General features: G+C 45.0%; 2 protein-coding genes across 13 annotated transcripts in view; one reads left to right on the top strand and one right to left on the bottom strand.

Moving 5' to 3' along the window:
• The window catches only part of DMTF1 (cyclin D binding myb like transcription factor 1), a 46,679-nt gene extending 45,314 nt beyond the window's left edge, over positions 1-1,365 (top strand). For 9 of the 10 annotated variants that reach the window (XR_002335875.1, XR_002335874.1, XM_003130208.5 and 6 more), the window contains one exon: positions 47-1,360. Coding sequence is in view for 8 of the 10 variants with exons in the window: in XM_003130208.5 (XP_003130256.1) it covers positions 47-156 (110 nt within the window). In the remaining 2 variants the exon portion in view is untranslated. Of the gene's footprint in view, positions 1-46 lie in introns of all 10 variants that reach the window. The other variant, XM_021063471.1, reaches the window with a different exon arrangement.
• TMEM243 (transmembrane protein 243) lies at positions 1,182-24,121 on the bottom strand. Of its 3 annotated transcripts, none has more exons than XM_003130210.5 (5): positions 23,894-24,121; positions 23,133-23,414; positions 4,568-4,618; positions 3,459-3,563; positions 1,182-1,795 (listed from the first exon to the last, which is right to left on the bottom strand). In XM_003130210.5, the coding sequence occupies exons 2-5, from the start codon at positions 23,208-23,210 to the stop codon at positions 1,673-1,675; spliced, it is 357 nt and encodes a 118-aa protein (XP_003130258.1). In that variant the 5' UTR covers positions 23,211-23,414; positions 23,894-24,121; the 3' UTR covers positions 1,182-1,672. The 3 variants fall into 3 exon arrangements, with proteins under 3 accessions (XP_003130258.1, XP_005656764.1, XP_005656763.1); XM_005656707.3 differs by having other exon boundaries at positions 24,041-24,121; XM_005656706.3 differs by having other exon boundaries at positions 23,634-24,097.

Genomic DNA, 24,121 nt, shown 5'->3' with positions numbered 1-24,121 from the left:
GGATTAGAGGATATATGTGTTTAACTTGAAATTTAACTTATTACAGATCCCATACTCCAGCATCATCGAGAAGAATCAAACATCATTGGATCATCACTGGGCAGTCCTGTTTCAGAAGACTCTAAAGATGTTGAGGATTTGGTAAACTGTCATTAGGTAATTCTTAGAAACAGGTAGTTCAGGCAAAGAAGCCACACTGTCAATTACAACATCTCCAAAGAAGTAAGAGCAACCCCAAGAGGCTTAATTTACCATTCCTCTGGCTTTTAAATAGCTACAGTGCTTAAGCCACATACAGTGTTGCTGCTCTGACCTTTTACCTCCTTTAAATATATCGTCTGAGGTCTAATCTTCTGACAGTGTGTTGCTGAGTGGAGCACCGGGGTCTTAACTGCAGAGATCTCAATGATTAGTGTTATTTGTCAGCGGGGAATTTCATTCACTTTAGCTGAGAAAAGTTTAAGATCACCAAAGCTTAACTACTGTTTTTAAAGCAGTAAGGTTTATCTCTAAAGACCAGATACGGCCCTCTAACCAGTCTCTAGTAGGCCTGTTTATATTTCAGAGAAGTCACATCAACATGGTATAGAGCTTACCAGTGAACTTCTCCACAGAGATTCACATTTTAAAGAAGTTTGAGACCTGAGGTGATTTTGTGGTGGTTACTTTTGCTTTACCCATTGCTGGCAGTGGGAGCTGATTTGGGCCGGATAAAGAGGAAAGCATTAAGAGTTAAGAAAATTCACTACAGGTTTCTTTTATAACTTTTAAAGGGACTATGGGTGACAGTAGTAAAACAAAAATTCAGCAGAAGCTGAGTTTTCACCCTCTCAGAACCCACTGTCATCAGTTTACAAAGTTAGCACTTTGAAGTAAAACTAAATGAGAAAGGAAGTAGAGTTGCCTATCCTATACCATGACCTTTTCTCCCATGTTTTACATATAAATTGCCCAGGAAATAGTTGAGGAGAGTATAGTATCAAAGTTTGCCGTTCACTTAGTGCATTAACTGGTGGGGATGTGATACAACTTCTCCCGCAGGCAATTTTTAAAAAATTTACTTCTGTAATGAAAGGAAACAAATCAAGAGTCATTCCTGTACTAGCGAAGGTTAAGCCAAAATTAGCCTCTAGGGCTTTAATGAATATGACCCCTATAGAAAAGTCACAAAAAAAAAAAAAAACTTGTATAAATTATTTTATTTATTATTGTAATTAGATCTACACAATCAAAGTTGTCTTTTCACCGTCTGTGTTTTGTTAATGTGAAATTAAATTGTAGTTATAAGCAAAAGTGGTTGCCTAGGGAACAATAATTGTATATTCAATTTAACAGAAATAAAATAATATTTGTCTTAAAATGCAAGATTGTTTGTTACATAGCCTTTCGCCATGCAATTACATTATAAAAAGTTTTAATTTCAAAAGTGAAAATGACTTGTGCCGTTCGAGCTTTAAGGGGGAATGTTTAAATGCAACACCAGCTCCTTAAAGAAAAAGCAAGTTGATCTAGGATATGTTTCCCCTGCAAGAGGGGATTTAGATTTACAGTTAACATGAAAATCATGTGTCAGGCTTCTGCAAGAGATTCTTCAGCATACCTTATCCAGCTCTTAGTCAAGTCCAAATATAGAGCTCTGAAGAGACCTGGTAAGTATTTCTCCTTGGCAGCCTCACTTTCCCACATCATGGAAATACAAATTTGCACATATACATAACATGATGATAGAAAATAAGATATAGTAAATTAGGTTTCTAAATTTCGGTTCTAAGTCTCCTTGTCGATACCAGTAAATCTAAAAGAAGAAGAATTAAATAAAAGTTTAAGTAATAGCACTTAAACTGAATATTCAAAATTTTAAATACAACTAATTCTTTTTCCATTGTGACCAATTTCATCTACATACTATTTCCCCCTAAATGAGGCTAATGCAGCCAAATTTTATTCTTTTTTTTTTTTTTTTTTTTTTTTTTTTGTCTTTTTGCTATTTCTTTGGGCCGCTCCCGCAGCATATGGAGGTTCCCAGGCTAGGGGTCGAATCGGAGCTGTAGCCACTGGCCTACACCAGAGCCACAGCAACGCGGGATCCGAGCCGCGTCTGCAACCTACACCACAGCTCACGGCAACGCCGGATCGTTAACCCACTGAGCAAGGGCAGGGACCAAACCCGCAACCTCATGGTTCCTAGTCAAATTCTTTAACCACTGTGCCACAACGGGAACTCCCAAATTTTATTCTTTTCTCATCAAGTAGTACCAACTGAGTTTCCATATCCAAGATCATACTTATTCCTACTTTCTCAATTAACTTTGTTTAGTGTTTCAAGCACGAGTCCACCAATCATTTGGCAGGTCATCCAGGAATATATATCTTCTAGGGATATTTTAAATATATCTGAATAAAAGGTACAACTCTTTTAGGTACTAGAAGGGAGGACAGCTTTAAATTTCTTTAACTGATTTAGACTGCCAACACAAAAGAGGGCTTTACACATGCATATATTTGGTTTAAGCCAGATCACTGTATTCACATCTGGCGTTAGGCTGGGAGGGGGAGGACAGCGTCTCTGGTAGCTTTGTTTCCAGGGCTCTCAAAGTGGGATGGGCCCATTCTTAGATCAGGTCACAAGAATACAGAATTGGCGAACTTTAAGCTTGGAAATGTCCCCTGGTTTAATTTTAACTCAGATAAGTACATTGTTATGATTTAAGCCCTATGTGAGTCAACAGAACTGTGTTTAAGGGTTTGTTGTTTGGATTCTGCCTCTCCTCAAGGGAAGTGAAACAGCAGCCAACTAATGAATGACTGAACACTTGGCAAATACCCAACAGGGGATCCACTACCATCTTTGCTTCTTTACCTAAAAGAAAGGCTTCTTTGTAGTAAAATTGAACCTTCTGTGAACAGGATACAACTGTAGCTTGAGATTTCCCAAGAGATTTTAGTGTTACTTTTTGTTTGTGGAGACAGCTCAAAAATTAAAATAGACTAATACTGTAATTAGAAATAAAGAATAATGACATTTCCTAAAGTCTGTTGGGCTCTGGATGTAGTTACTAAAGGAAGATGACAAGTAAATCACATCAAATCTTTGGCAACCTAAGTCTTGTTTTCTTGCTATCAAGAGAGCAGAGGGTTATGGGATGGAGATCCTGTGAAATTGGATTGTTATGATCATTATACAACTACAGATGTGATAAATTCATTTGAGTAATAAAAAAAAAAGCAGAGTTTCTGGTTAGGGTTACAACTTTGGGATTTAGGAGAAAAGGAAACTCAGATTCAAAAAAAAAAACCCCTGCAATTTAATACTGAGAATCATCTTTGTAGGGGGCGGGGCTCAACACAAAGACAGAATTAGAGATAACCCTTGCATGCACCAGGGCTGGGTACCTGTCCTAGGCACTGCAGCCTTTAGCCCTCAAGGATACTCAATTTAAATTCTAAATAGTACTCACAAGTATGCAGGCAGTAATACTACTCAAAGAGATGCAGACCGCAAAAAATATATTCAGTGGTTTTGGAGGTAGTTGAGGGAAAACAAAAGCACTGATCAGCGTTACCTGTACAAAGAGAAATTACGTCAGGCCTCAGGAGTAATTCTTAGACTTGGTTAGACTGGCATCTAGGCAATGTAATATAAAATACTTCACATTGTAAAATGCTATCTATCACCAGGTCTGCCTTCTGGAATGTTAGTATTTAATGAAATACTTAAATGTCTTCAATTGTGTGATTTCTTTTAGTACTTGTCCTTAATCTTTCTAACCTTTTCCCCCTTTATGAGAGGAGACAAACCACCAGAGTGCAGTAAAACTAGCTAAATTCAAAATAACCTCTTCATCAAGAAAGATTAGCATTTAAACCTTATTCCCAGGACTAACGACTACACTGGGAAAAATTCTAACCTTTTGTCTTATTTTGAATACTCTAGGGGAAAAAAAAGGTTTTGTTTAACATGAAAAATACTAAAAGATTTCTAATACCCTATAGTTCTTTTTACCTTAGCTATAACATTTTACCCATTCTTTTAAAACAATCGTGGAAACAAACTTCATTAAAATTCTCTGAGATTTAATGAAAATGTGCCCAAAAAAATGTCATTCCCAGACTATGGGAAATGTAGCTCTGTTTTGTTTTATTGAGATAGCATCAAGCTGTACTATACAGGATGAACAATTAAAATAGTCTTTTAAAACCAAAGGGTAATATAATAATGAATGTACTTTGGGAACAAAAGAAAGGTATTAGCAGTAATGGGGAGGTTGTGGGTTATGTACAGAAGGGAGTTACTGGTAGCCACTGACATAGAACAGATTTACTAGACAAACTCAGAAAACGTGCTATTTCACATTCTACTTGGCGGTGAGTGTGGAAATGAAAGAAGTTTTGTTTAAGTGATAACAAAATTGAAAGCATTAATTTAGCTATGATTGAATTACTTCACATGCTCATGTACTGGCCCCTTTTATATATATATTTTTGGAGAGTTGATTGAACCATAATATTTAAGTTTTCAAAACTCTGGCTTAAGAGACTGAGTGAGATGCAAAATAAAGATACTTACTAGAATCAATAAGGATGTTAAGCTGCCGACAACTAAATTGATGATTCGATCCTGAAAGAGAAAAGAGTCTTTTGAGCCATATGATAAACCCATGGCACTTTCAGAAGGTACAATGCTAGGCACTGTGGTGTTTTAGAATGGAGGGACCAGGACCTGCCCCGCTGAACTTTACAGAAACTCCAAGAGAAGCTGGGCGTGTATGAGCCACCAGAGTAGAAATGGTATTTTTGGGAGGGTGGACAACTAACTGGAGCAGATTTCTTAATGGGACAGGATATTTTCACATTAAGTTCTTCAGAAAATTGGTAATGACTGGAGGAGGAAGGGAGGCTAATAAATAGTCCACCTGCTGCTGGAACTGAGCAGAAGCAACTGGGATGGCCAGCCCAGAGCCTTGCAGGGAGGAATCAGGAACAAGACGAGGTGTTGTCAAGAGCCATCACGAGTTTGGACCTATTTGTGATACTAGGTGTCTAATGTAATCTAATAAATGGTACTGCTAGAACGGACCCTAGAATGTCCAAGCTGGAGGCCATCTCCGACCATCTAGCCCAGTGGTTTTCAAATTCATTTAATAGCAAAAGTCTTTAATACATAGAGAAACATAGAATCATGTGAATGAGGAGCCTGGGGTCCTACCCATTGAGCTTTCCTCTTATTCCCATCTCAGCCTCAGATGAAGAATGGCTTGGAAAACTGATCTAATCCAATCCTAATTTTTCAGGTTAAGGTAAATTTAAGTCCCATGAATATGGTTAAATTATTTGGTTAAAGTCATAGAGAAAGTTAGAGGCAGCTTTGAAACAAGATTCCTAAATCAGGGTCACTGGTTAGATAGAATTTCAGTTCTAGGAACTAAAAAGTTAATATTTTATATAAATAGTCATACATGCTAATACTGTGATATATATATATATATATATATATATATATATATATTAGGTTGGTAGGAGTTATTTACAGAGCTTGCAGAAGAAGGTGGTAAGGCTTTAAGACCTGATTAGGAAACACTACTTTAAAGCCAAGGAGAATATCAAGTAATCTTAGTCCTGAAAAGTCAAAGCTGAAGTCTTTAATGAATCAGCCTTAGAGGCTATTTTGGTAAAGTGAACAAAGAACAGCAGGATATGGAATTTGAGCAGCCAATAAACAAAAAAGCTCAGAGATGGGAAGGACACAGGAACATGCAGAGAGCAGCCACACATTTCCAAGTTACCTGCTTCTAAAAATAAGAATCCAAAGTTAAGAGTCAGGCAGGCAAAGCTGGAAGGGAAGAGTAAGGAAAGCCAAGTATTGTATCTGGTGTGCCTGATCTCACCAGGGACAAACCACACTCCAGACCAAGGCCACTGCAATTCAGATTTACACAAGACAAAGGAAGGAACTCCAGCGAACTCTCTTTCTAAACTGGAGGACTCAGAATAGATCTTATCACTACCTCAGGTACAGAAGGCTACACAGCACAAAAAAGATTATGTACCATTGATAGCAAAGAGATTCAGAAACAAATCACTGGTCACTATTAACTTGTTTCCACACAAGACAAGTTAGAGAGAGAGAGAGAGAGAGAGAGAGAGTGTGTGTGTGTGTTACAGAGTATTTACAGACAATCCATATGAACCCCATTATTTTTGCCTTGTAAAAAGGTTTCAACCCAACTTTTCCGATCTATTCTTAGAAGTCAAGAATATTTGCACCCATCTCCTTATGACCTCCAGGGATTTGCAAAAGTTTATAAAGGCCTGCATACCTCACAAGAGCTCTTACGAATAGAAAGAAGCTGGTGAAAAGACTTGAGTGAGAAGTAGCCAGCAAGAATCACTATTCTCCAAATGGCACCGCAAGTTTCCAACCAGGATCAAAATGGGGAGCGTGAACCTGGTGACACACAGTAAAAGTATGCCAAAGGCGTTTGCATCTAAAGATTCCCAGGATGAAATGGTATAATGACTATCCCACAGGTGGCAACACGGCTCAGGGCAATTGAGAACTTGTCCAAAAATCGCAATACCCATAAGCGATGGAAACAGGATTTACTGCAACAGAGCAGACTGCATTTATACTTTTCACTGGAGCAGCAGCCTAGCATGTTAACTGCTGGTTTAGACAAACCCATCAAATTGTAAAGAGCACCCCAGAAAGCCTATTAGCAAAATACTACAGTAAAGTGTTTATCTTTCAGGAATGAAGATTTCCTCATAAGTGACTTTTTCAGACTATTGAACATATCCATAGAAGCCTAGCTGGTTTCAATTATTCATGAAAATGTATCTCAACTTTAATGACTACCCCATGCTTGCCTTCCAGACAGTTCACTGTCTAGAATCCCAAGTCATTTTCATGAATATCAGTTATTCTATTATTACAACTCAGTCTCCGTGGGACTCCCAAGATGGGACAAACTACTTAGAATATGGCAGAAGTGTTTCTCAAAGGGTCTCCTTTCTCCAAGCCAAGGCCTTTGCTTCAGGCCTTCTGCTATCAAAGGAACAATGAATCCAGGCCAAAGTAAATAACAGTTATCTTCAGAAAACCTCCCACTTTCTTCTAAACTCTTACTACACAGAGTGGTTGTGGCCCAGCAGCACTGGCCTCACCTGAGACCTGTAAGAAATGCCGAATCTTGGGCCTTGCCCCAGACCTACTGAATCAGAATCTGCATTTTAACAAGATCCTTAGGTGATCTGTGTGCACATTTAACTTTGTGAAGCATGCTCTAAAGTTTAGAGTCTAAACTAAACCATTTGGGGAGTTCCCTGATGGCCTACCAGGTTAAGGATCTGGCATTGTCACTGCTATGGCTCTGGTGACAGCTATGGCATGGGTTCAATCCCTGGCTGGGAACTTCTGCCTGCTGCCAGCGTGACCAAATATAAAACCTTTTTATTTTCCTTTTTCTTTTTTGGCCGCTTGGCATCACATGGAGTTCCTGGGCCAGGGATCAGATCTGAGGCGCAGTTGTGACCTAAGCCACAGCTGCAGCAATACCGGATCCTTAACCCACTGTGCCGGGCCAGGGATCAAACCTGCATCCCAGTGCTCCCATAGTGCCACTGACTCCGTTGTGCCATAGCGGGAACTCCAAAAAGCATTTTTTTAATAAACCACTTTGAATACTGATAAGTTCAAATCATAGGATAGAGACCCCTTCCTGGGCCCAGAGATGACTTTTCAGGGCTTTACCAGCTCTCCCTGCTCCCAGTCTCCAAATATAGAACAAATAGAGAATAATTAAACCACTCGTTAATTAGCATTTCAAAGGGCAGCGTTAGAGCTAATATGCTAGAAATCAGAAGTAGAGCACATGGAGAAAATAGAAATATTACATTTAGATTTGCTGTTTATGGAATGAACTGAAACTCGGTTTATCTCTATTTCAAAAGCTAGTTTCTATTACTCAGTTATTCTATTTCCCACAAAAACTAGCTATCTCCTCCCCAGTTTTGTTATTGCCCTATTTCCATCTAACAGAACTCTTCTCCCTACCAGAGCTTTACACCTTATACTGTTGCTTACTTTTTCTGCTCCCCAAGGAAACTCAGCAGGATGAGAACCAGCTTTGATCCTGACATGCAGAAAGGACAGGAAAGAGAATGAGATGTCTTTCCCACAGCAACAGGTTGAAAGACAGTCTTAACTCACATGCATGCATATATCTATGAGCATATGAACATAAAAATAGACAAAAACAAAGTTTTGAGAAGGATTCTGCATATATTACCGAATCTATTCATTTTTGTCACTTAAATATCACCTCAGTTATCTCAATAAAGTTTTTTTTTTTAAGTATCTACTATATCCCAGATGCAAATACAACCACAAATAAAACCACCTCTAACTCCAGAAGTTTACATGATGCAGAGCTCAAGAGAGCAGGAGGGAGAAAGGCAATGAGGTATATCATTGAACAATGAGGGAGAGAATATCAGACAAAGTCACATCAGAAGAAGGATGATCCATTGATTGAAGAGGAAAGAAAAGGTACCTCAGGAAGAAGGAAACTCACAAATTCCCCAGGGCAAGGGGGCTGGGACGCGGTGCACAGGTGGAGAGAGAAGCCTGAGTCCAAAAGAGGCACATCTCTGTCTTCCTTTGAAATGGGGGAGGAGGAAAAGACAGCTGAGCATACAGGGCATTTGTGCCTGGGGTGGAAGAAGGTAGCCCAGTGAGGCAGTAAGGAATATGTTGTCTCCATCTATCAGTGGATAACTAGGCCCATCTGCCCAAGGTGTCCTCTCCAGAGCTCTTTGTAAAACGCAAGCCTAACGAGGCAGGGTCAAAGGCTCTAAGAAACTTAGGAGTTCTCTGGTGGTCTAGCAGTTAAAGATTTGGCATTCTCAGTGCTCAGACTCCATCGCTGGCCTGGGAACTTCCACATGCCATGGGTGTGGCCAAAAAAAAAGGTCTAAGAAGCCTTAGACTAATACATACAGACCCTAAAATTAGAGCTAAAAGACCAAGGTTCTCATCTCAGTTCTGCCTCTGGCTAGCTGGGTGACTTCAAAAGGACCCCTTAACCCACTGGGGTCTATTAAATGAGAAGATTAGGCTAATATCTGGTCCCTTCCAGGTTTAAGGATTTATAGTTCTGGATCATTGGCTTTAGACAGCACCTGGGCCAGAGTAGAAGGCCTATCCCCCATCAATCAAAAAGTAGAGGAGCCCCCTCAACTTCCTTGGTCATAAGCCGGCATCCTGATACAAGATTGGGAACCCCAAACTCATTTCAAATGCTCAGGTGGTAATGAAGGTTCTGGGAACATCCAAATTACCAACAGTATTTGTCCTCAGCAACCTGGAAACATTCTGGCTCTAGACAGCTGGGAATGCTAACACATAAAATCATACTCAATCTTCCATTTCTACAGTAATTTATTGTTTTGCCTGCTTTCAAAATGCATCTAAAACTTGTGCTATGAGAGCAAAATCCTAACCCATTCAAGGAACAATAAAAAGCGCAAGGCAAAATTTCTAAAGGAATCTGGGGAATGCAAAGAAGGAGTAAAAGGATTTATAAGAAAAAGTCTGACTAAAGAAAACTTTTCAGGACTTCACGTCGTGGCTCAGCAATAATGAATCCGACCAGTATCCTTAAGGATGCTATTTGGATCCCCTGGCCTCGCTCAGTGGGTTAAGAATCTGGCATTGCCATGAGCTGTGGTGTAGGTCTCAGATGCGGCTCCGATCTCCCGTTGCTGTGGCTGTGGCATAGGCCAGCAGCTGCAGCTCTGATTAGACCTCTAGCCCGGGAACGTCCACATGCCGTGGGTGTGGCCCTAAAAAAAGGAAAGAAAACTCTTCTGAGTTAGGTTTGAATGTTAGTTCCTGGCAGCCAAGTAAGAAGTACAATGGGTTTCACTAATGACAGTGAGCCCGCTGGATCCTAATGATCCTCTAATAAGAGGCAAACTTCTCCCAGGTCTAAGAAGAGTTCGTTGCATGAGTCTGTGCAAATACCAGGACACAGAAAATACAGCTACTTCGTACATGACTATTTTTTATACTGACCCATAAAGATAGCTGCAGGCATCATGTCCCCAAAAGTGTGAGATGTGGGGTGAGAAGTGGGATGGCTAAAATGCCACACACCCAATTTAACTGCTCACCCTTCAGAGCTCAACTCAAACATGCCTCCCCTGTAAATCCTTTCTAGGCAGCATCCTCGGGCACCTCTCAGGATATGAGATGTCCCTGTCTGGGCCCCCAGGTCCCATAGTCCAGACTTCACACTTGTGTACACATGGCCTGTGTCCTCCTTTAGGACTGGCAGTTAATAAACCATCGGTAAGGTAGCCTGGAGCCTGGTGTGCTCCTGGCCAGCCAGCGCTCTGTGAATGTTGTTTAAACAAGAGAATCATGAATGGAAGCTGCCGACAGTATTTTCCTCAGAGCTGGCCACTCACCATAGAGGCCACTCACCACTCATCCAGGGCCTGAAGCCTCAGCTTGTGGTTAGCCCGTGGCCTTGCTGCTCCAGGACAGACACGCAACATTCCTGCAGGGGCTCCAGGAGGCCCAACCCTGATGGTGCCTCCCAGGCTCAGAGCCAACCACCCCACAGAAATACCCGTAGTCCACCAAGGGCCATCTCTCAGCCTGAGGACAAAAGCCTCATTACTCATTTCCTGCCAGGGAAGCACCAAGCACTGGTTTCAGAGGCATAACAGGGGTTCCTGCCCAGGAATCGGTCCTTCTGCGGTGCGGCTCGCCACTCCCAGCAAGAAGCCCCGGGAAACAGAAAGCAGGAAAAGAAAACCCAGATGACAAGGCCACCAGGCCTCTCCCTTCCACGGTCTAGAGAGAGGGGATCTAGGAGAGGTCAGGGCAGACGGAAAATTCCACTTCTGTGTTACCTCCTGCTTTCTCTGCGACTCTATCCAAGTCCATCTCCGACGACATCCCAAGCGGCCTTTGGGACCCCACCTCTCCCCAAGTACACTCAGGTCAACCTTCACCCCCACACCCTCAAGTCCCCAGGCAGCCACCCCATCGCCTGAAACCTGTTCCATGGGAGCCAACTGCTTCCAGGACCACACGCAGGGCTCTCCAATGCCCAGCTTTCCCTTGCTGCCTCCGTCTGTCCACGTGGTCCCCAAGAGAGCCTGTGCTACCCACATACTCATCCCAGGCTCACAGGGCCAAGATGGAGTGGGTGGGGCGGGGCACTTCCTGCTCCGAAGGCCCGACTGAGATGTCAATTGCAGTGATAACCTCTGCTCTGGTCTGAATGCTTGTGTCCCCCCAGAATTCACCTGTTGAAATACTAATGGCTAATGTGACAACAGGTAGGGGGGAGGGCCTTTAGGATGTGCATAGGTCATGAGTGTGGAGTCCTCCCGAGCAGAGTAAGTGCCTTTATAAGAGGGGCCCCAGAGAGCTCCCTACCCCTTCCTGCAGGTGAGGGGACAAAGAAAAGTTTCTAAGTGTGGTATTTTGTCATGGCAGCCCAAACAGACTAAGACATCCTCTATTCTTAAGATTATGCCCTGGCATTCTCATGCCAACTCTTCCCTTCCTCTTCTCAGCCACCAGAATTATTTCGGCACCCTCTCTGCCAAATCCCTCGCCTCTGACCCTCTCCTCCACTGCCCCTGAGCCTGGTCCTCACCCTCATCCACTGACTGATCATTCCCTGTCTGTTACACCAAAGCCCTAACGGAGGGCCTCCCGACCATCCCTGACCAGAAGCCAGCAGTGTCAGAAATGCCTGGAGCCTCCCTGACAGATGTGTTCATCTGCTCTTGATGCTTTGAAAACCTAGTCCCTAGTCAGCCCTAAACCCTCAACCACGTCTAGGTTCTGGCACTAAGCCTTGTTGTGAGGCCTTTAAACTCTCTGGCCTGCACCAGGCCGTTTACTCATCTGTCTCCTCCTCCACACTGTAAGGACTGGGAGGATGAGAGCCACATCCTCCTTGTTCACTGGTGGATTCTGGGCCAGTGCATGTGACTGAAATCCAGCCCAGTTCTGCATTGCCCAAGCTGTGCATCCTCGCACGGGCCTGTGCATTCCCCCAGAGGCAGGGGCACCTCCGCCTACCACAAAGCCCAGCCATGTGGCAGCAGGAGCTGCCACTGCCTAGTGGGGAACCTTCTTCTGAAGGGACAAAGGTGCCACTACACCAATAGATGGCGACACTGGTCACTGCCCTCTGCTAACCTCTTATGTGTGCCCAGCATACATCAGATATTCATATAGCAGCCGGAAAATCAAACAAATGGTTTACTACAAATTCCTGTCTTCAGTTGAGCACTGAGTCTTTTCCTGGACTTTTATTTTAGGTTATCTCTGTCTCTCTCCAGAAAGTGGCCTGAAGCTGCACCTCAGCTCAGTTCCCCAATCTCACTTTTTTTTTTTTTTTCTTTTTAGGGCTGCACCTGCCGCATAAGGAGGATCCCAGGCTAGAGGTTGAATCAGAACTGGAGCCACTGGCCTACACCACAGCCACAGCAGCTCAGGATCTGAGCCCTGTCTGTGACCTACACCAAAGCTCATGGCAATGTGGGCTCCACTGAGCCAGGGGTCAAACCTGCATCCTCACGGATGATAGTCAGATTCATTTCTGCTGAGCCACAACAAGAACTCCCCCAATCTCACTCTTGAAGCCTATCCATCAGCAGACAACCTTGCTAAAAAAGATGCCAAGGAAGAAAAGAAAACTCCCCTCCCCCTATTTCCATCCCTTCCAGCCTGAAGAGGACCAGCCTGAAGAAGAGCCTGCTCCTCTGCCAATTCTGCACCCACTCCCTGGCCTGGTCAGTTATCTCTGCCCTCACCTCAATCTCTCCCTCATACAGTTCATCTCTGGTCCCCAAATCTCAACTCTCCAACATCACTTCTGATCCCTTCTACCCAACCAACTTGATGTTCAGCATCCATTCTCCACCATTTTTACATGCTAAGTGTGAAGAAGTTAGAAAGGAAATAAAAGCGGGTAAATGAAGAGTGACCAAGGTGGAGGTAGGGGGCTATTTTTAAAAAGGAGGCCAAGGAATCCTTCTGAGATATTTGAGCAGGGACCTTTTTAAGAAAAAGGAATGAGACAGACAAGGATCTGAAAGAAGTGTATTGAAAACAAGGCAGTATAGCAAGTGCAAAGGCTCTGAGACAGAAGTGAGCTTGGAAACTAGAAGAAAAAAAAGAAGGTTAGGATGACGGAAGCTTGACAAGTAACAGAGAGGGAGGAACAAGAATTTGTTTCATGCCTTTCCATTTTCCTCGCAGTACATATATGCTCCATAAGGAAAGACACGCTCTCCACCACACAGCTCATTTCCTGGGATGCAGTATGCACATGATTAATCACTGAATCAAAGAATACACACAGGCACACTCAACAACCTACAGCCTCCAGAAGAATCCTGCACTCAGCACAGCATTCGAGGCTCTTCCCCTAGCCCAGCCCTTCCTCCGACCCTTCCTCCCAAGTTCAAGAGTCTTCTCACAATACACTCAGTACTCTGACCCTCTCCCACCCTTTTGACACAGAGGGATCTCCTGTGTGGGCTTCCCAGTCACATCCTCCTGTCAAAACTCCCGCTTCAAGGTCTCAGACTCAGAAGCCCTCTGACCTGATATCCCCAGTAGAATGATCCCCTTCGTCTGTGCTCCCGGGCCCTCTGCTCCTCCTTTCGCTAAAGGGCTCAACCCCATGTTAATCCTCCTAGCCACAAGATCTTCAGGTCACGAAGACAGTGATTACCTTCTCTTGTGAGGCGGAGAGAAGAAAAGCAATTTAATCAGCTTGTTTTAAACATACAAGGGGCCCCACTTCCTACCATTGTTACTTCAGCTGAGTGATTCAGGCCCTTGACCCGTGTCCTACAATTTTACGTCAAAGTGTTATATTTCTCTGTCAAACCTCAATGGCCCAATGCCAGAAATCAAAGGCCAATTCTCAAAATCAATGTTCTTTACTCCTTCCAAGTGGCAGTGGAAAATGTGTTGTCAGGAAAGCTCTGGAAATGGCCCAGTCAGCAGCCTAAGGGCAGCCGTCTAGGAATAGACACATTGAGAGGACATGAAACATGGGGGCAGGTTTGGGCTCAGCGGAAGCAAGAGACCTTGGGCCTTGCCAGTGGGTTTACTCAGTTCCCCCAGAGCCTCAGGGCCCTGAAAGGGCAGGAGCCCCCCCTTGTGCTGTGGCCAGAGGCAACCCTAGGGCCAGTGGGCGAAGATGGAAGCAGCGGCTCACGGGCCTCCCTGGTAACTCTGAGCTCCGACCACGGGGGCTGCAGATCTGAGACTCTGTGGAGAACCTGAAGCAAAGGCCGCACCAGCAAAGCCTCTGAGACTCACACACCCACACCTGCTGACCCCTCCCTCAAGCTCTCAAATGCACCAGGACCTCCAAGGCCGCCCAGCGCTTGGAACACCCACCTCTGCCCTCGTGCCCCTCCAGAGAGAGCAAATGTAGGGCTGCTTTTAAACGCTTCCCTCATTTAACAGATTCAGTCTGAAGCATCTTTCCATCACACCCATCCTGCCACATTCCCCTCCTCATGGCTATGCGTACTTGAAATCTATTACTTTCATTGAAGTGGGGCAAAAGAGATCATGGTAAAAACAGGAAACAAACCTAGTTCACATGTTTAAGAGACAAAATGATCCTCAGAGTTGGAACCACAGGAAGTGCTGGATTTTTAGGTGCTCTGACCTTCCAAGTGGGAGGCACAGAGCAGGGACAAGGAAGCCAGGGGCCCAACAGGCCTGACTTATGTTTATCCTCCTGACACATGCCTGTCCATGGCCTTGGATAAGTCATCTAACTCTGAGGCTGAAGTTTCCACATTTGTACAAATAAATCTGTATTTGCACAACGGTCAAACACACAGGGCAGCTGTAAGGATTTGGAGACAATACATATACAGCCCTAGATCCTGGTGACACTTAGCAGAGAGTTGCTAAGTGGCTGCCAATGTGGTACTAGTACTATTTCTACCACACCTAATGAGGCATCTCACCCATGAAATTAGGTCCTCAGGGATAAGTGGGAGTTGGGTGAACCCCAGAACCTGGCCCCCGTTTCAAATGCAGTCCATCTTCCCATGGGGACACTTATGTCTGTCAACCCACGTGTCCCCACAGCAGCAAAGAAAGTATGGTCATTATACCGCTACATGCATGATATGAGTATAACATCCATAGGACTAGGGACTGACCCTAAGAAAATGACTCAATTTAGTAGGTTCAGCCTATTACCATAGAGCTGCAAAAACCATGCCTCCAGGGAGAAAAACTCGGCAATCAGCGTCTAAGAGACCAGGCCTCGGTTTAAGTTTCTTATACTGTATTGTATTTTATTTACTGTTAGTTTCTTCGTTGAAGCTCACGTGCCCTTAACTGCATGAGAGCCTGAAGCACTGCTTCCTGTTTTGCATCCAGCGTTCCAAGTCTCTGAACACCAGCCCTCTTCTACAGAAGGTTCAGGATGTCCCAAGAAACCAGGTTACATTGTGGTGATGCCAAAGGCTCAGTTCACTTAAAACTTAACAAACTTAAGAATATAACAAAAAAAGAAGCAGATTCATGGACACTGAGAACAAACTGGTGCTCACCAGCAGGGAGAGGGAAGGGGGGAGGGGCAGCAGAGTGGTAGGGGATTAAGAGGTACCAACTATCAGGTATAAAATAAGCTACAAAGGAGTTCCCGTCGTGGTGCAGTGGTTAACGAATCCGACTAGGAACCATGAGGTTGCGGGTTCGGTCCCTGCCCTTGCTCAGTGGGTTTACGATCTGGCGTTGCCGTGAGCTGTGGTGTAGGTTGCAGATGCGGCTCAGATCCTGCGTTGCTGTGGCTCTGGCGTAGGCCGGTGGCTACAGCTCCGATGAGACCCCTAGCCTGGGAACCTCCATATGCCGTGGGAGCGGCCCAAGAAATAGCAACAACAACAACAACAACAACAAAAGACAAAAAAATAAAAAAATAAGCTACAAGGATGTACTGCATAACAGGGGAATAAAGCGAATATTTTATAATAACCGTAAATGGAATATAACCTTTAAAAACTGTGAATCACTATACTGTATAGTTGTAACATATAATATTGTACACCAACTATACTTCAATTAAAAAAAACTTAATATACATAAAATCAAGAGCTGGGTAAGGCACTGTGCTGAGTGCTAAAAAGGCTGAAGAAGTAAGGCAACTGGCTCCTACCCTCAAGATGTTTATTAGACTCTGGTCTGATCTATACAAATCCCTCACAGAACAAGGAGGAAGTACCAGGGGGCCCCTCTGACTACCCGGCTCATAGGAGAGAAGCATGAACTCAACTGAGTCATAAAGAAGGTTCTAAGGTGGGAAATGAGACTGAACAGGATTCAGAGACTTGAAGATGAGAGGGTGCTACAGAAAGGAGAGCACTTGCCAAGAGCAGGGAGAGAGCTCAAAGAAAGGGGTCTGGGGAGAGGTGGCCTCCTGGACCAGGCTCCACAGAATATGGATGGGTAAGACCAGGGGGTGTCAGCCCTCCCCATGCACCAGTATCCTCTGAATAGTTTTCTGAAAACAAACAAACAAAAAACCACAAATATTCCCAGTCCTCTGGGTCTGGGTGTTGGGGTGGGGTGGGGGTAGTTATTATAGCAGAAAAGAAAAAAGTCCTTGCATCTATCATTCTAACAGCAACTAAGAGTGGTTTGGCAGGCAGGATGAGAGGTAGGGGGCAGTGGAGCTCCGCTTTGAGGGAGACAGGAGTTGTGCTCAGAGAATCACCTGGATGTTCTGTCAAAAGGAAAGGGGCTAGGAGTTCCCATTATGGCTCAGTGGATTAAGGACCCACCATTGTCTCCCTGAGGATACGAGTTCAGTTCCTGGCCTTGATCAGTGGGTTAAGGACCCAGTGTTGCCACAAGCTGCAGCATAGATGCAGCATAACCCAGCAGGTGCAGCTTGGATTTGACCCCTAGTCCAGGAACTTCCGTATGCCACAGGTATAGCCATGGGAGGGGTCATAGGCAGACAGAACAATTTTAACCACATCTTTGTTCTTAACTAAGCAACAACCCCTGCCTCTATCCTCCCAAAAGGCAAGAAGGAACACTCTAATTTCACACTATTATTTGCAGAAGCCAATGCTCTAAGTTTGAAGTGTATAAATTCAACTACAGGTCATCAAGAGACCTTGATTCTCACCACTTGTACTTATTTTTTTTATTTTTTATTTTTAAATTTTTTTTTGGCTTTTTGCCTTTTCTAGGGCCGCTCCCACAACATATGGAGATTACTAGGCTAGGGGTCTAATCGGAGCTGTAGCTGCCGGCCTATGCCAGAGCCACAGCAACACAGGATCCAAGCTGCATCTGTGACCTACACCACAGCTCACGGCAACACCAGATCCTTAACCCACTGAGCAAGGCCAGGGATCAAACCTGCAACCTCACAGTTCCTAGTCAGATTCATTAACCACTGAGCCAACATGGGAACTTCTGTATTTATTTATTTATAAATTTTGCAGGGAGAGCAGGGAAAGATGCAGTAAAAATGCTTTAGTACATGGAACTTTAGCCTTTGGAACCAAGGACCTGAGTCTGAGGGCTCACTAACTTGCCTCCTACACAGAAAGTACCCCACCCCCCATATGGTCTGAGTCCAGTGTATGCACCTTCCTCCAACTTCACTCACTTTTCTTACAACGAATCCAAGTAGGAATAAAGGGGCCAGAATTGTCCCCACCCTTCTTAGAGAATGAATTGCTTACTGCATTATCAGTGAAAAAAAATGAACACAAGAGTCCACTCCAGGAACGGGCTTATGTCTCATTCCCCACAGTGCAATATTTCTCCCTTGGCCAGGGGCACCAGCTGGGGGATGCTAGGTGGCTTTCTTCCCCAGAGAGAACCATCCTCCCTTTCCCTGCTAGGCTCACAGATCCACTAGCTGAAACTGATTTCAGATGATTTGCCAGACAGCTGGCAAATCAACTCACAAGCCCTGAGGATAACTTAATGCCTTCCTTTACTCAGACAGAAAGAGGGCCAACTGTGTACCATCCAAAAAACTTTTTTTTTTTTTTGCTTTCTAGGGCCACACCTGCAGCATATGGAGGTTCCCAGGCTAGAAGTCGAATTGGAGCTACAGCTGCTGGCTACACCACAGCCACAGCAATGCCAGATCTGAGCTGCGCCTACAACCTACACCACAGCTCATGGCAACTCCAGATCCTTAACCCATTGAGCGAGCTCAGGAATCGAGCTGCGTCATGGATCCTAGTCAGATTCCTTAACTGCTGAGCCACAACAGGAACTCCCCAAAAGTGAACTTTTAAAGGCAGCTGTGGGCAAGAAAGGAGGGAACATCTCTAAGTTTGAGCTCACACTAGTAAGGGAGGATCAGGAGACAGAGACTCCTAGAACCACACTCCCCGAAGGGGGTTCTGTAGACACCTGGCTCAGGCATGCTGTGTGCTGGGGGGTAGGGGTGGGGGGTACAGGATAAGAATGGAGTAAGGGCTCTGATTGCGCCAGCGCTAAAAGGCCAGCCACCAAAATAGCACAGGAAGCAAGACTTACCCCGCCCCATTCCAACTAGAGGCTCAGTGCAAATTAACACATTAAAGGTTCTGGGGGAGTTCCAGTCATGGCTCAGTAGTTAATGAATCTGACTAGGAACCGTGAGGTTTGGGTTTGATTCCTGGCCTTGCTCAGTGGGTTAAGGATCTGGCATTGCCATGAGCTGTGGTGTAGGTCGCAGATGTGGCTCGGATCTGGTGTTGCTGTGGCTCTGGCGTAGGCCAGCAGCTGTAGCTCCGACTGGACCCCTAGCCTGGGAACCTCCATATGCCATAGGAGAGGCCATAGAAAAGGTAAAAAGACAAAAAAAAAAAAAAGTTTCTGGGAAGTCTCACAGTAAAGAAAAATGTTTCAGAAAGTTCCCTTGTGACCCAGAAGTTTAAGGATTTGGAGTTGTCGCTGCAGCAGCTTGGGTCACAAGTGTGGTGTGGGTTCAATCCCTGGCCGGGGAACTTCGGCATGCTGTGGATGGAACCAAAAAAAAAAAAAACAAAACAAAACAAAAAAAATGTTTCAAACTATACTCAATATTTTGTAATAATTCTGTTAATAACCTATATGGGAAAAAAAAGCTAAGAAAGAATGGATATATGTGTATATATAACTGACTCACTTTGCTGTACACCTGACACTAACACAACATTGTAAATCAACTACACTTCAATAAAAAGAAAAGAAAAATGTTTCACAAACAGGGCCACAAAACCAACATAACTCACTTGCTTTAAGAACTGCACTGTCCAATACAGTAGGACCAGCTATGGATGGAAACTGAGCACCTGAAATGCGGCTAGTCTGAATTAAGATGGGCTACTAAGTGAAAATACACCCTGGATTACAAAGGCTTAGTACAAATAAAAGAATTCACACTAATTACATACTGAAATGATCGTATTTGATTACATATTGAAGTGATAGTATTTTGGATGTATGGAAATTAAATAAAGTACATTATTAAAATTAACTGCATCCATGTATACTTTTAAAATATATAGCTACTATGACATTTAAAATCATCTAAGTGGCTCACATTACATTTCTATAGATATTGCTCCTTCAGAAAATACTAAGCAACACCACAGGCTCAGAAACCTCAGGTACAACGTATTATTGTGGCACCGATGCCACCATTTGTTTTTCCTCTCAAAGAGATGTAGTACATCCCACAACTGGGGATAGATAAAAGCAGATGAGAAAAGCAACTGGATACTCTGACCAGGATTGATAAGATGGCTCATCTAGCAATATGTAATTCCAAAGATTTCAAGGAAGGAAGAGCTTCCCCTTTTTCTTCTATTATTCCTTAGATGGTTATGCAACGATGGAAAACTGTTTTGCTTTGCCTTTTACTCCGTGGCTGTATCTGCAATGTTATTCCTAAACAACATGCTAAAGAAATAGCAAAAAGACAAAAAAAAAAAAAAAAAATTTTAACAACCTCAAGGTCCACCAATAGATGAATGAATAAAGAAGATGTGGGTCATATTTACAATGGAATACTACTCAGCCATAAAAAAGAATGAAATAATGCCATTTGCAGCAACATGGAGACAACTAAAGATTCTCATACTAAGTCAAAAAGAGAAAGACAAATACCATACAATATCACTTATATGTGGAATCTAAATTATGGCACAAAAGAACCTATTTGTGAAACAGAAATACAGACCTAGAGAACAAACTGTGGTTGCTAAGGGAGAAGGGTTTGGAGGAGGGATGACTGGGAGGTTGGGGTGAGCAGATGTAAGCTATGATACAGGAGGGGACAAACAACAAGGCCCTACTGTTTAGCACAGAGAACTATATTCAATGTCCTATGATGATAATGGAAAAGAACATTTTTTTAAAAAGGTGTATGTATGTATAACTGAATCACTCTGCTGTACAGTAGAAATTAACACATTGCAAATCAATAATACTTCAATAAAAAACTAAAATAAAATTGAGGGACTATGATAAATCTTTAAAAGGCAAGTATGATTACTAAAAGCTCAGAAGATCCCTCAGACTAGGACAGGAAGTGGGCTTTTCTGGATTGTCTCCTCAGAAGCATAGTCTGTTCATATTGTTTCCACTGTAAGGTGGCTGTTGTGTCCAGCTTCCTGGTGTCTGAAATGGAGCATACTGGGAACACACTCACACAGGGCCAGTGAAGGGTCTCCCAGGGTCCCCATCCTGCCCTGGCAGTGACTGTTCCATGGAAATAGCTCCAATGCAGTGTGTCGTACTCTTTCACTATTGAAGCCCCATTCCTGTGTCTTGCCCACTTTAGGTCCCCAAATAAAATCATTTCCTATCACAAAAGACAATGCCTCTCCTTTAGATCTGCCACCTCAGTTCATACAAAACATGATAAGATCTCAGATCAGAGGTCTCCTTTCTCCATTCTGCACAATTTCTCTACATCCAATCATTCTGTTAGGCTCGCAGAGGAAGCTAAAGGGAGCAATTCTGAGAAATATGGAAATATATATTATTATTTTTTTTTTCTTCTTAGTAGTTGATTTTATTGTTATGAGGCCTAGAATGGCCTAGTAATGCTGGGGGTGTATACTCTTGGATTAAATAATAAGCAACCAACAGGGATATACCTGCAATAGTCAAGTTCTCAGATGGGTTTCAGTTGGATCAGAAGCAATAGGAAATATAGTCAGTGACCATTTCAGCCCAAGTGAGTTGGAAAACATCACTAAGTGTCTCTCTAAATCAACAAGTTCCTTTCCAAGCCATCGACCTCAGTACTCAGAGGTTAAAGGCGGTGAGAGGTTTCCGTCATCCAGAACCCCAATCTGTGCACCATAGTATACAGGGGAGACAGAGAACCTCTTCGCTCTCAGGACAGCTGGGCAGCCAGGTGTCCTAGATCCTACCCCTTCAAGCAGCATGCTGCCTCTCCTCTCCAGGTCCCAAATCCTCTTCTAGTCAAACCCCAATTTAGGGGCATTCATATCTGAAAGCCAAAGGCTACCAGACACTCTGAATGGAGAATCCGTCCTCTCAGACCTTTCCCCAGCTTACCAAAGTGAGCACTTTCTCTTCGGTACTCCAACATGCCCCCCTACGCCCCTGTTCTAGCACAGATCCAACTGCATCACACTTGCTTACATATTCCCCCAACTACCTGGACTCCCTGGACCCCCTGGGCCTATCACATAATGCTCAATATGTTTGCAGAAATAGGGCTATCTATCTACTGGACCAGAGCCAGGCTTCTCAAACCAGGTGCACTGGGGGCGGGGATTACGCAAAGCCACAGAATAAACAAGGAGCATCAAGCTTAAAACATTTTCTCAAAACAACACTTTGAAAACAAAAAAAAAATCCAGAGTTCCCGTTGTGGCACAGTGGTTAACGAATCTGACTAGGAACCATGAGGTTGCAGGTTCAATCCCTGGTCTTGCTCAGTGGGTTAAGAATCTGGCGTTGCCGTGAGCTGTAGTGTAGGTTGCAGACTCAGCTCGGATCTCCTGTTGCTGTGGTGTAGGCCGGTGGCTACAGCTCCGATTGGACCCCTAGCCTAGGAACCTCCATATGCTGCGGGAGCGGCCCTAGAAAAAGAAAAAAGACAAAAAAAAAAAAAAAAAAGAAAAGAAAAAAGAAAAAAAAATCCACATGTAATTTTAAAATAACAATAAAGTAGTAGTCTCCTGGCAGCTTCCAAATTCAGGGTTCCGCTCCAGGCTGTCTGGTGCACAAGTTCCCTATCCTTTCTCCTAAAGAGGTCCCTGCCAGAGCCCAGAAACCCAAGAAGTTCCGGACTCCATATGTGCCCTCCTTTTTGAGAGCCTGAAAGCACTTTGTCAGGGGTCAAAAATCACCAATGCCACTTTCTGAGTGGGGGGAAAACAAAAAACAAAAATACCTGAACAGGCTTATCTTGCCCCAATGACACAAAAAGTTAATGCCGGGGACAGGAAAGTAGCTCTCTTCAATTCCTGGCCCAGGACATCACATGATTAAGCTTGTAAGAAGACGTGATACTTTTTAAAAGCCTAAAATAACATACTATTAGCTTGTTTGGGTCTGAGACCCTTTGATCACTTCCTGTAATGGAGCCCCATCAAAGAAATCCCATTTCACGCCTGTCCTCTTCTCTGCCAGGCTGCCTCAGCAGTAAACCCTTAAGGCTTCTACATAAACACAATCAGAAGCACCTCTCCAGGGCTCTTACAGAGGCCTCAGGCGCAAATGTGAAGCCTCTCAGAAGAGCAGCACTCCACCTGCACGGCGGATGTGCAAACACCCAACTACCTGCCCGGGGGGCGGGCCGCTTCCGCACACCCAAGAAGCACACCCATCCCCCCACCGTGCCCCGCACAGACGAGAACTTTCTAAACTTTTCTCCACCCCAGCCCTCAAGGCTCTTGCGCAACCCTGTCCCAAAGGAGGCGAGGAACAGAGCAAGTACCTAGAGAGGGACTGAACTGATGTTGAAGAATCAGCAGCTCTTTTCTTGCTACAAGTGCCTTCAGGGGCCGCAGAACGTCCCAGAAAGGCTCCAGGCCGGAGGGCGGACAGACACAGACACAGGCACCCAGGCCGCACTCACCTTGGCCGACGTCTCTCCGAACAGAGGTCTGTTGTCCAGGCCACTGGTGCCGTAGGTCCTGGTAGAAAAGTCCTCCATTTTAGGGTTTATTCGCTGTCCCCAAGGCACTCAAAGCCGAACCAGCATTGCCTCCCGAAGTCCCGGGTCCACGAGTCGCAGTCACCGAGCGCTCATTGCCGAAGCCCAGGGGGCCGCAGTCCCGGCGGCGGCGGGGGTGGGCGCTCAGACCCACGGGATAAGGCAGCTCAGCCTGAGCCCCGCTCCGCTCTTCATCTTCAGCAGCTGCCGCAGGAAGTGAAAGGAAACAAACACCGCGTGGCCGACGGGCCAGCCTCCCCGCCCCGCCCGCTTCCCCAAATCTCAGCCCAGGGTCAGCCTGGCTCGTGCCGCAGCGGGCGGAGCGAATGGGCTTCCCCGGGCTACCCGCTTCTCTTTCTTCGCCACCCCTCCCAGTGGCACGGTAATTTCCCGTGCTTTCTAAATGTTCCCGTGAGCACGTACCTCTTCAGGCTCAGCGGGGGAAAAAAGTTTTTCTGGGAGAAACCCTTACAAGCCCTCCGCCCCGCCCCAACCCTCTCTCCCCAACTGCCGGAGAAGTGAAGCTGCGGGAGCAGAGCCCAGGGCTCTGCGTCCCCTCCCGCAGCGCTGCGCGTTCAGATCGCGGCAGCGCGGAGCGATTCGGATCCCCGCTCGAGGATTGCATGTACCCGCGGGCCGGCGCGCTCCCCTCGCGCTTTCGGAGCAGGAGGAGGGGATCCCACCTTGGCCCGGCTCAAATGGGCCACTCTCTCGGATCCGCCTTGCGCCGGCAGGCCAAACCTCGGCGTCCCTGCCGCCCGCACGCTGGGGAGTCCTGGCCGCGCGGGAAAGCACGGGTCCCTGTCCACGCCCGCGCGGAAACTCCGTACCGAGGCGTCGGCGGGAAAGTGACCGGCCCGGCCCGCGGAGAGCGGACGTGCGGCTCCCCTGGCCGGGACCCCAAGGCCACT

This window comes from Sus scrofa, chromosome 9 (genome assembly GCF_000003025.6).
Source record: "Sus scrofa isolate TJ Tabasco breed Duroc chromosome 9, Sscrofa11.1, whole genome shotgun sequence".
Lineage (NCBI taxonomy): Eukaryota > Metazoa > Chordata > Mammalia > Artiodactyla > Suidae > Sus > Sus scrofa.
The sequence above is the reverse complement of the archived record's forward strand: the minus strand, read 5'-3'. Positions and strand labels throughout refer to the sequence as shown.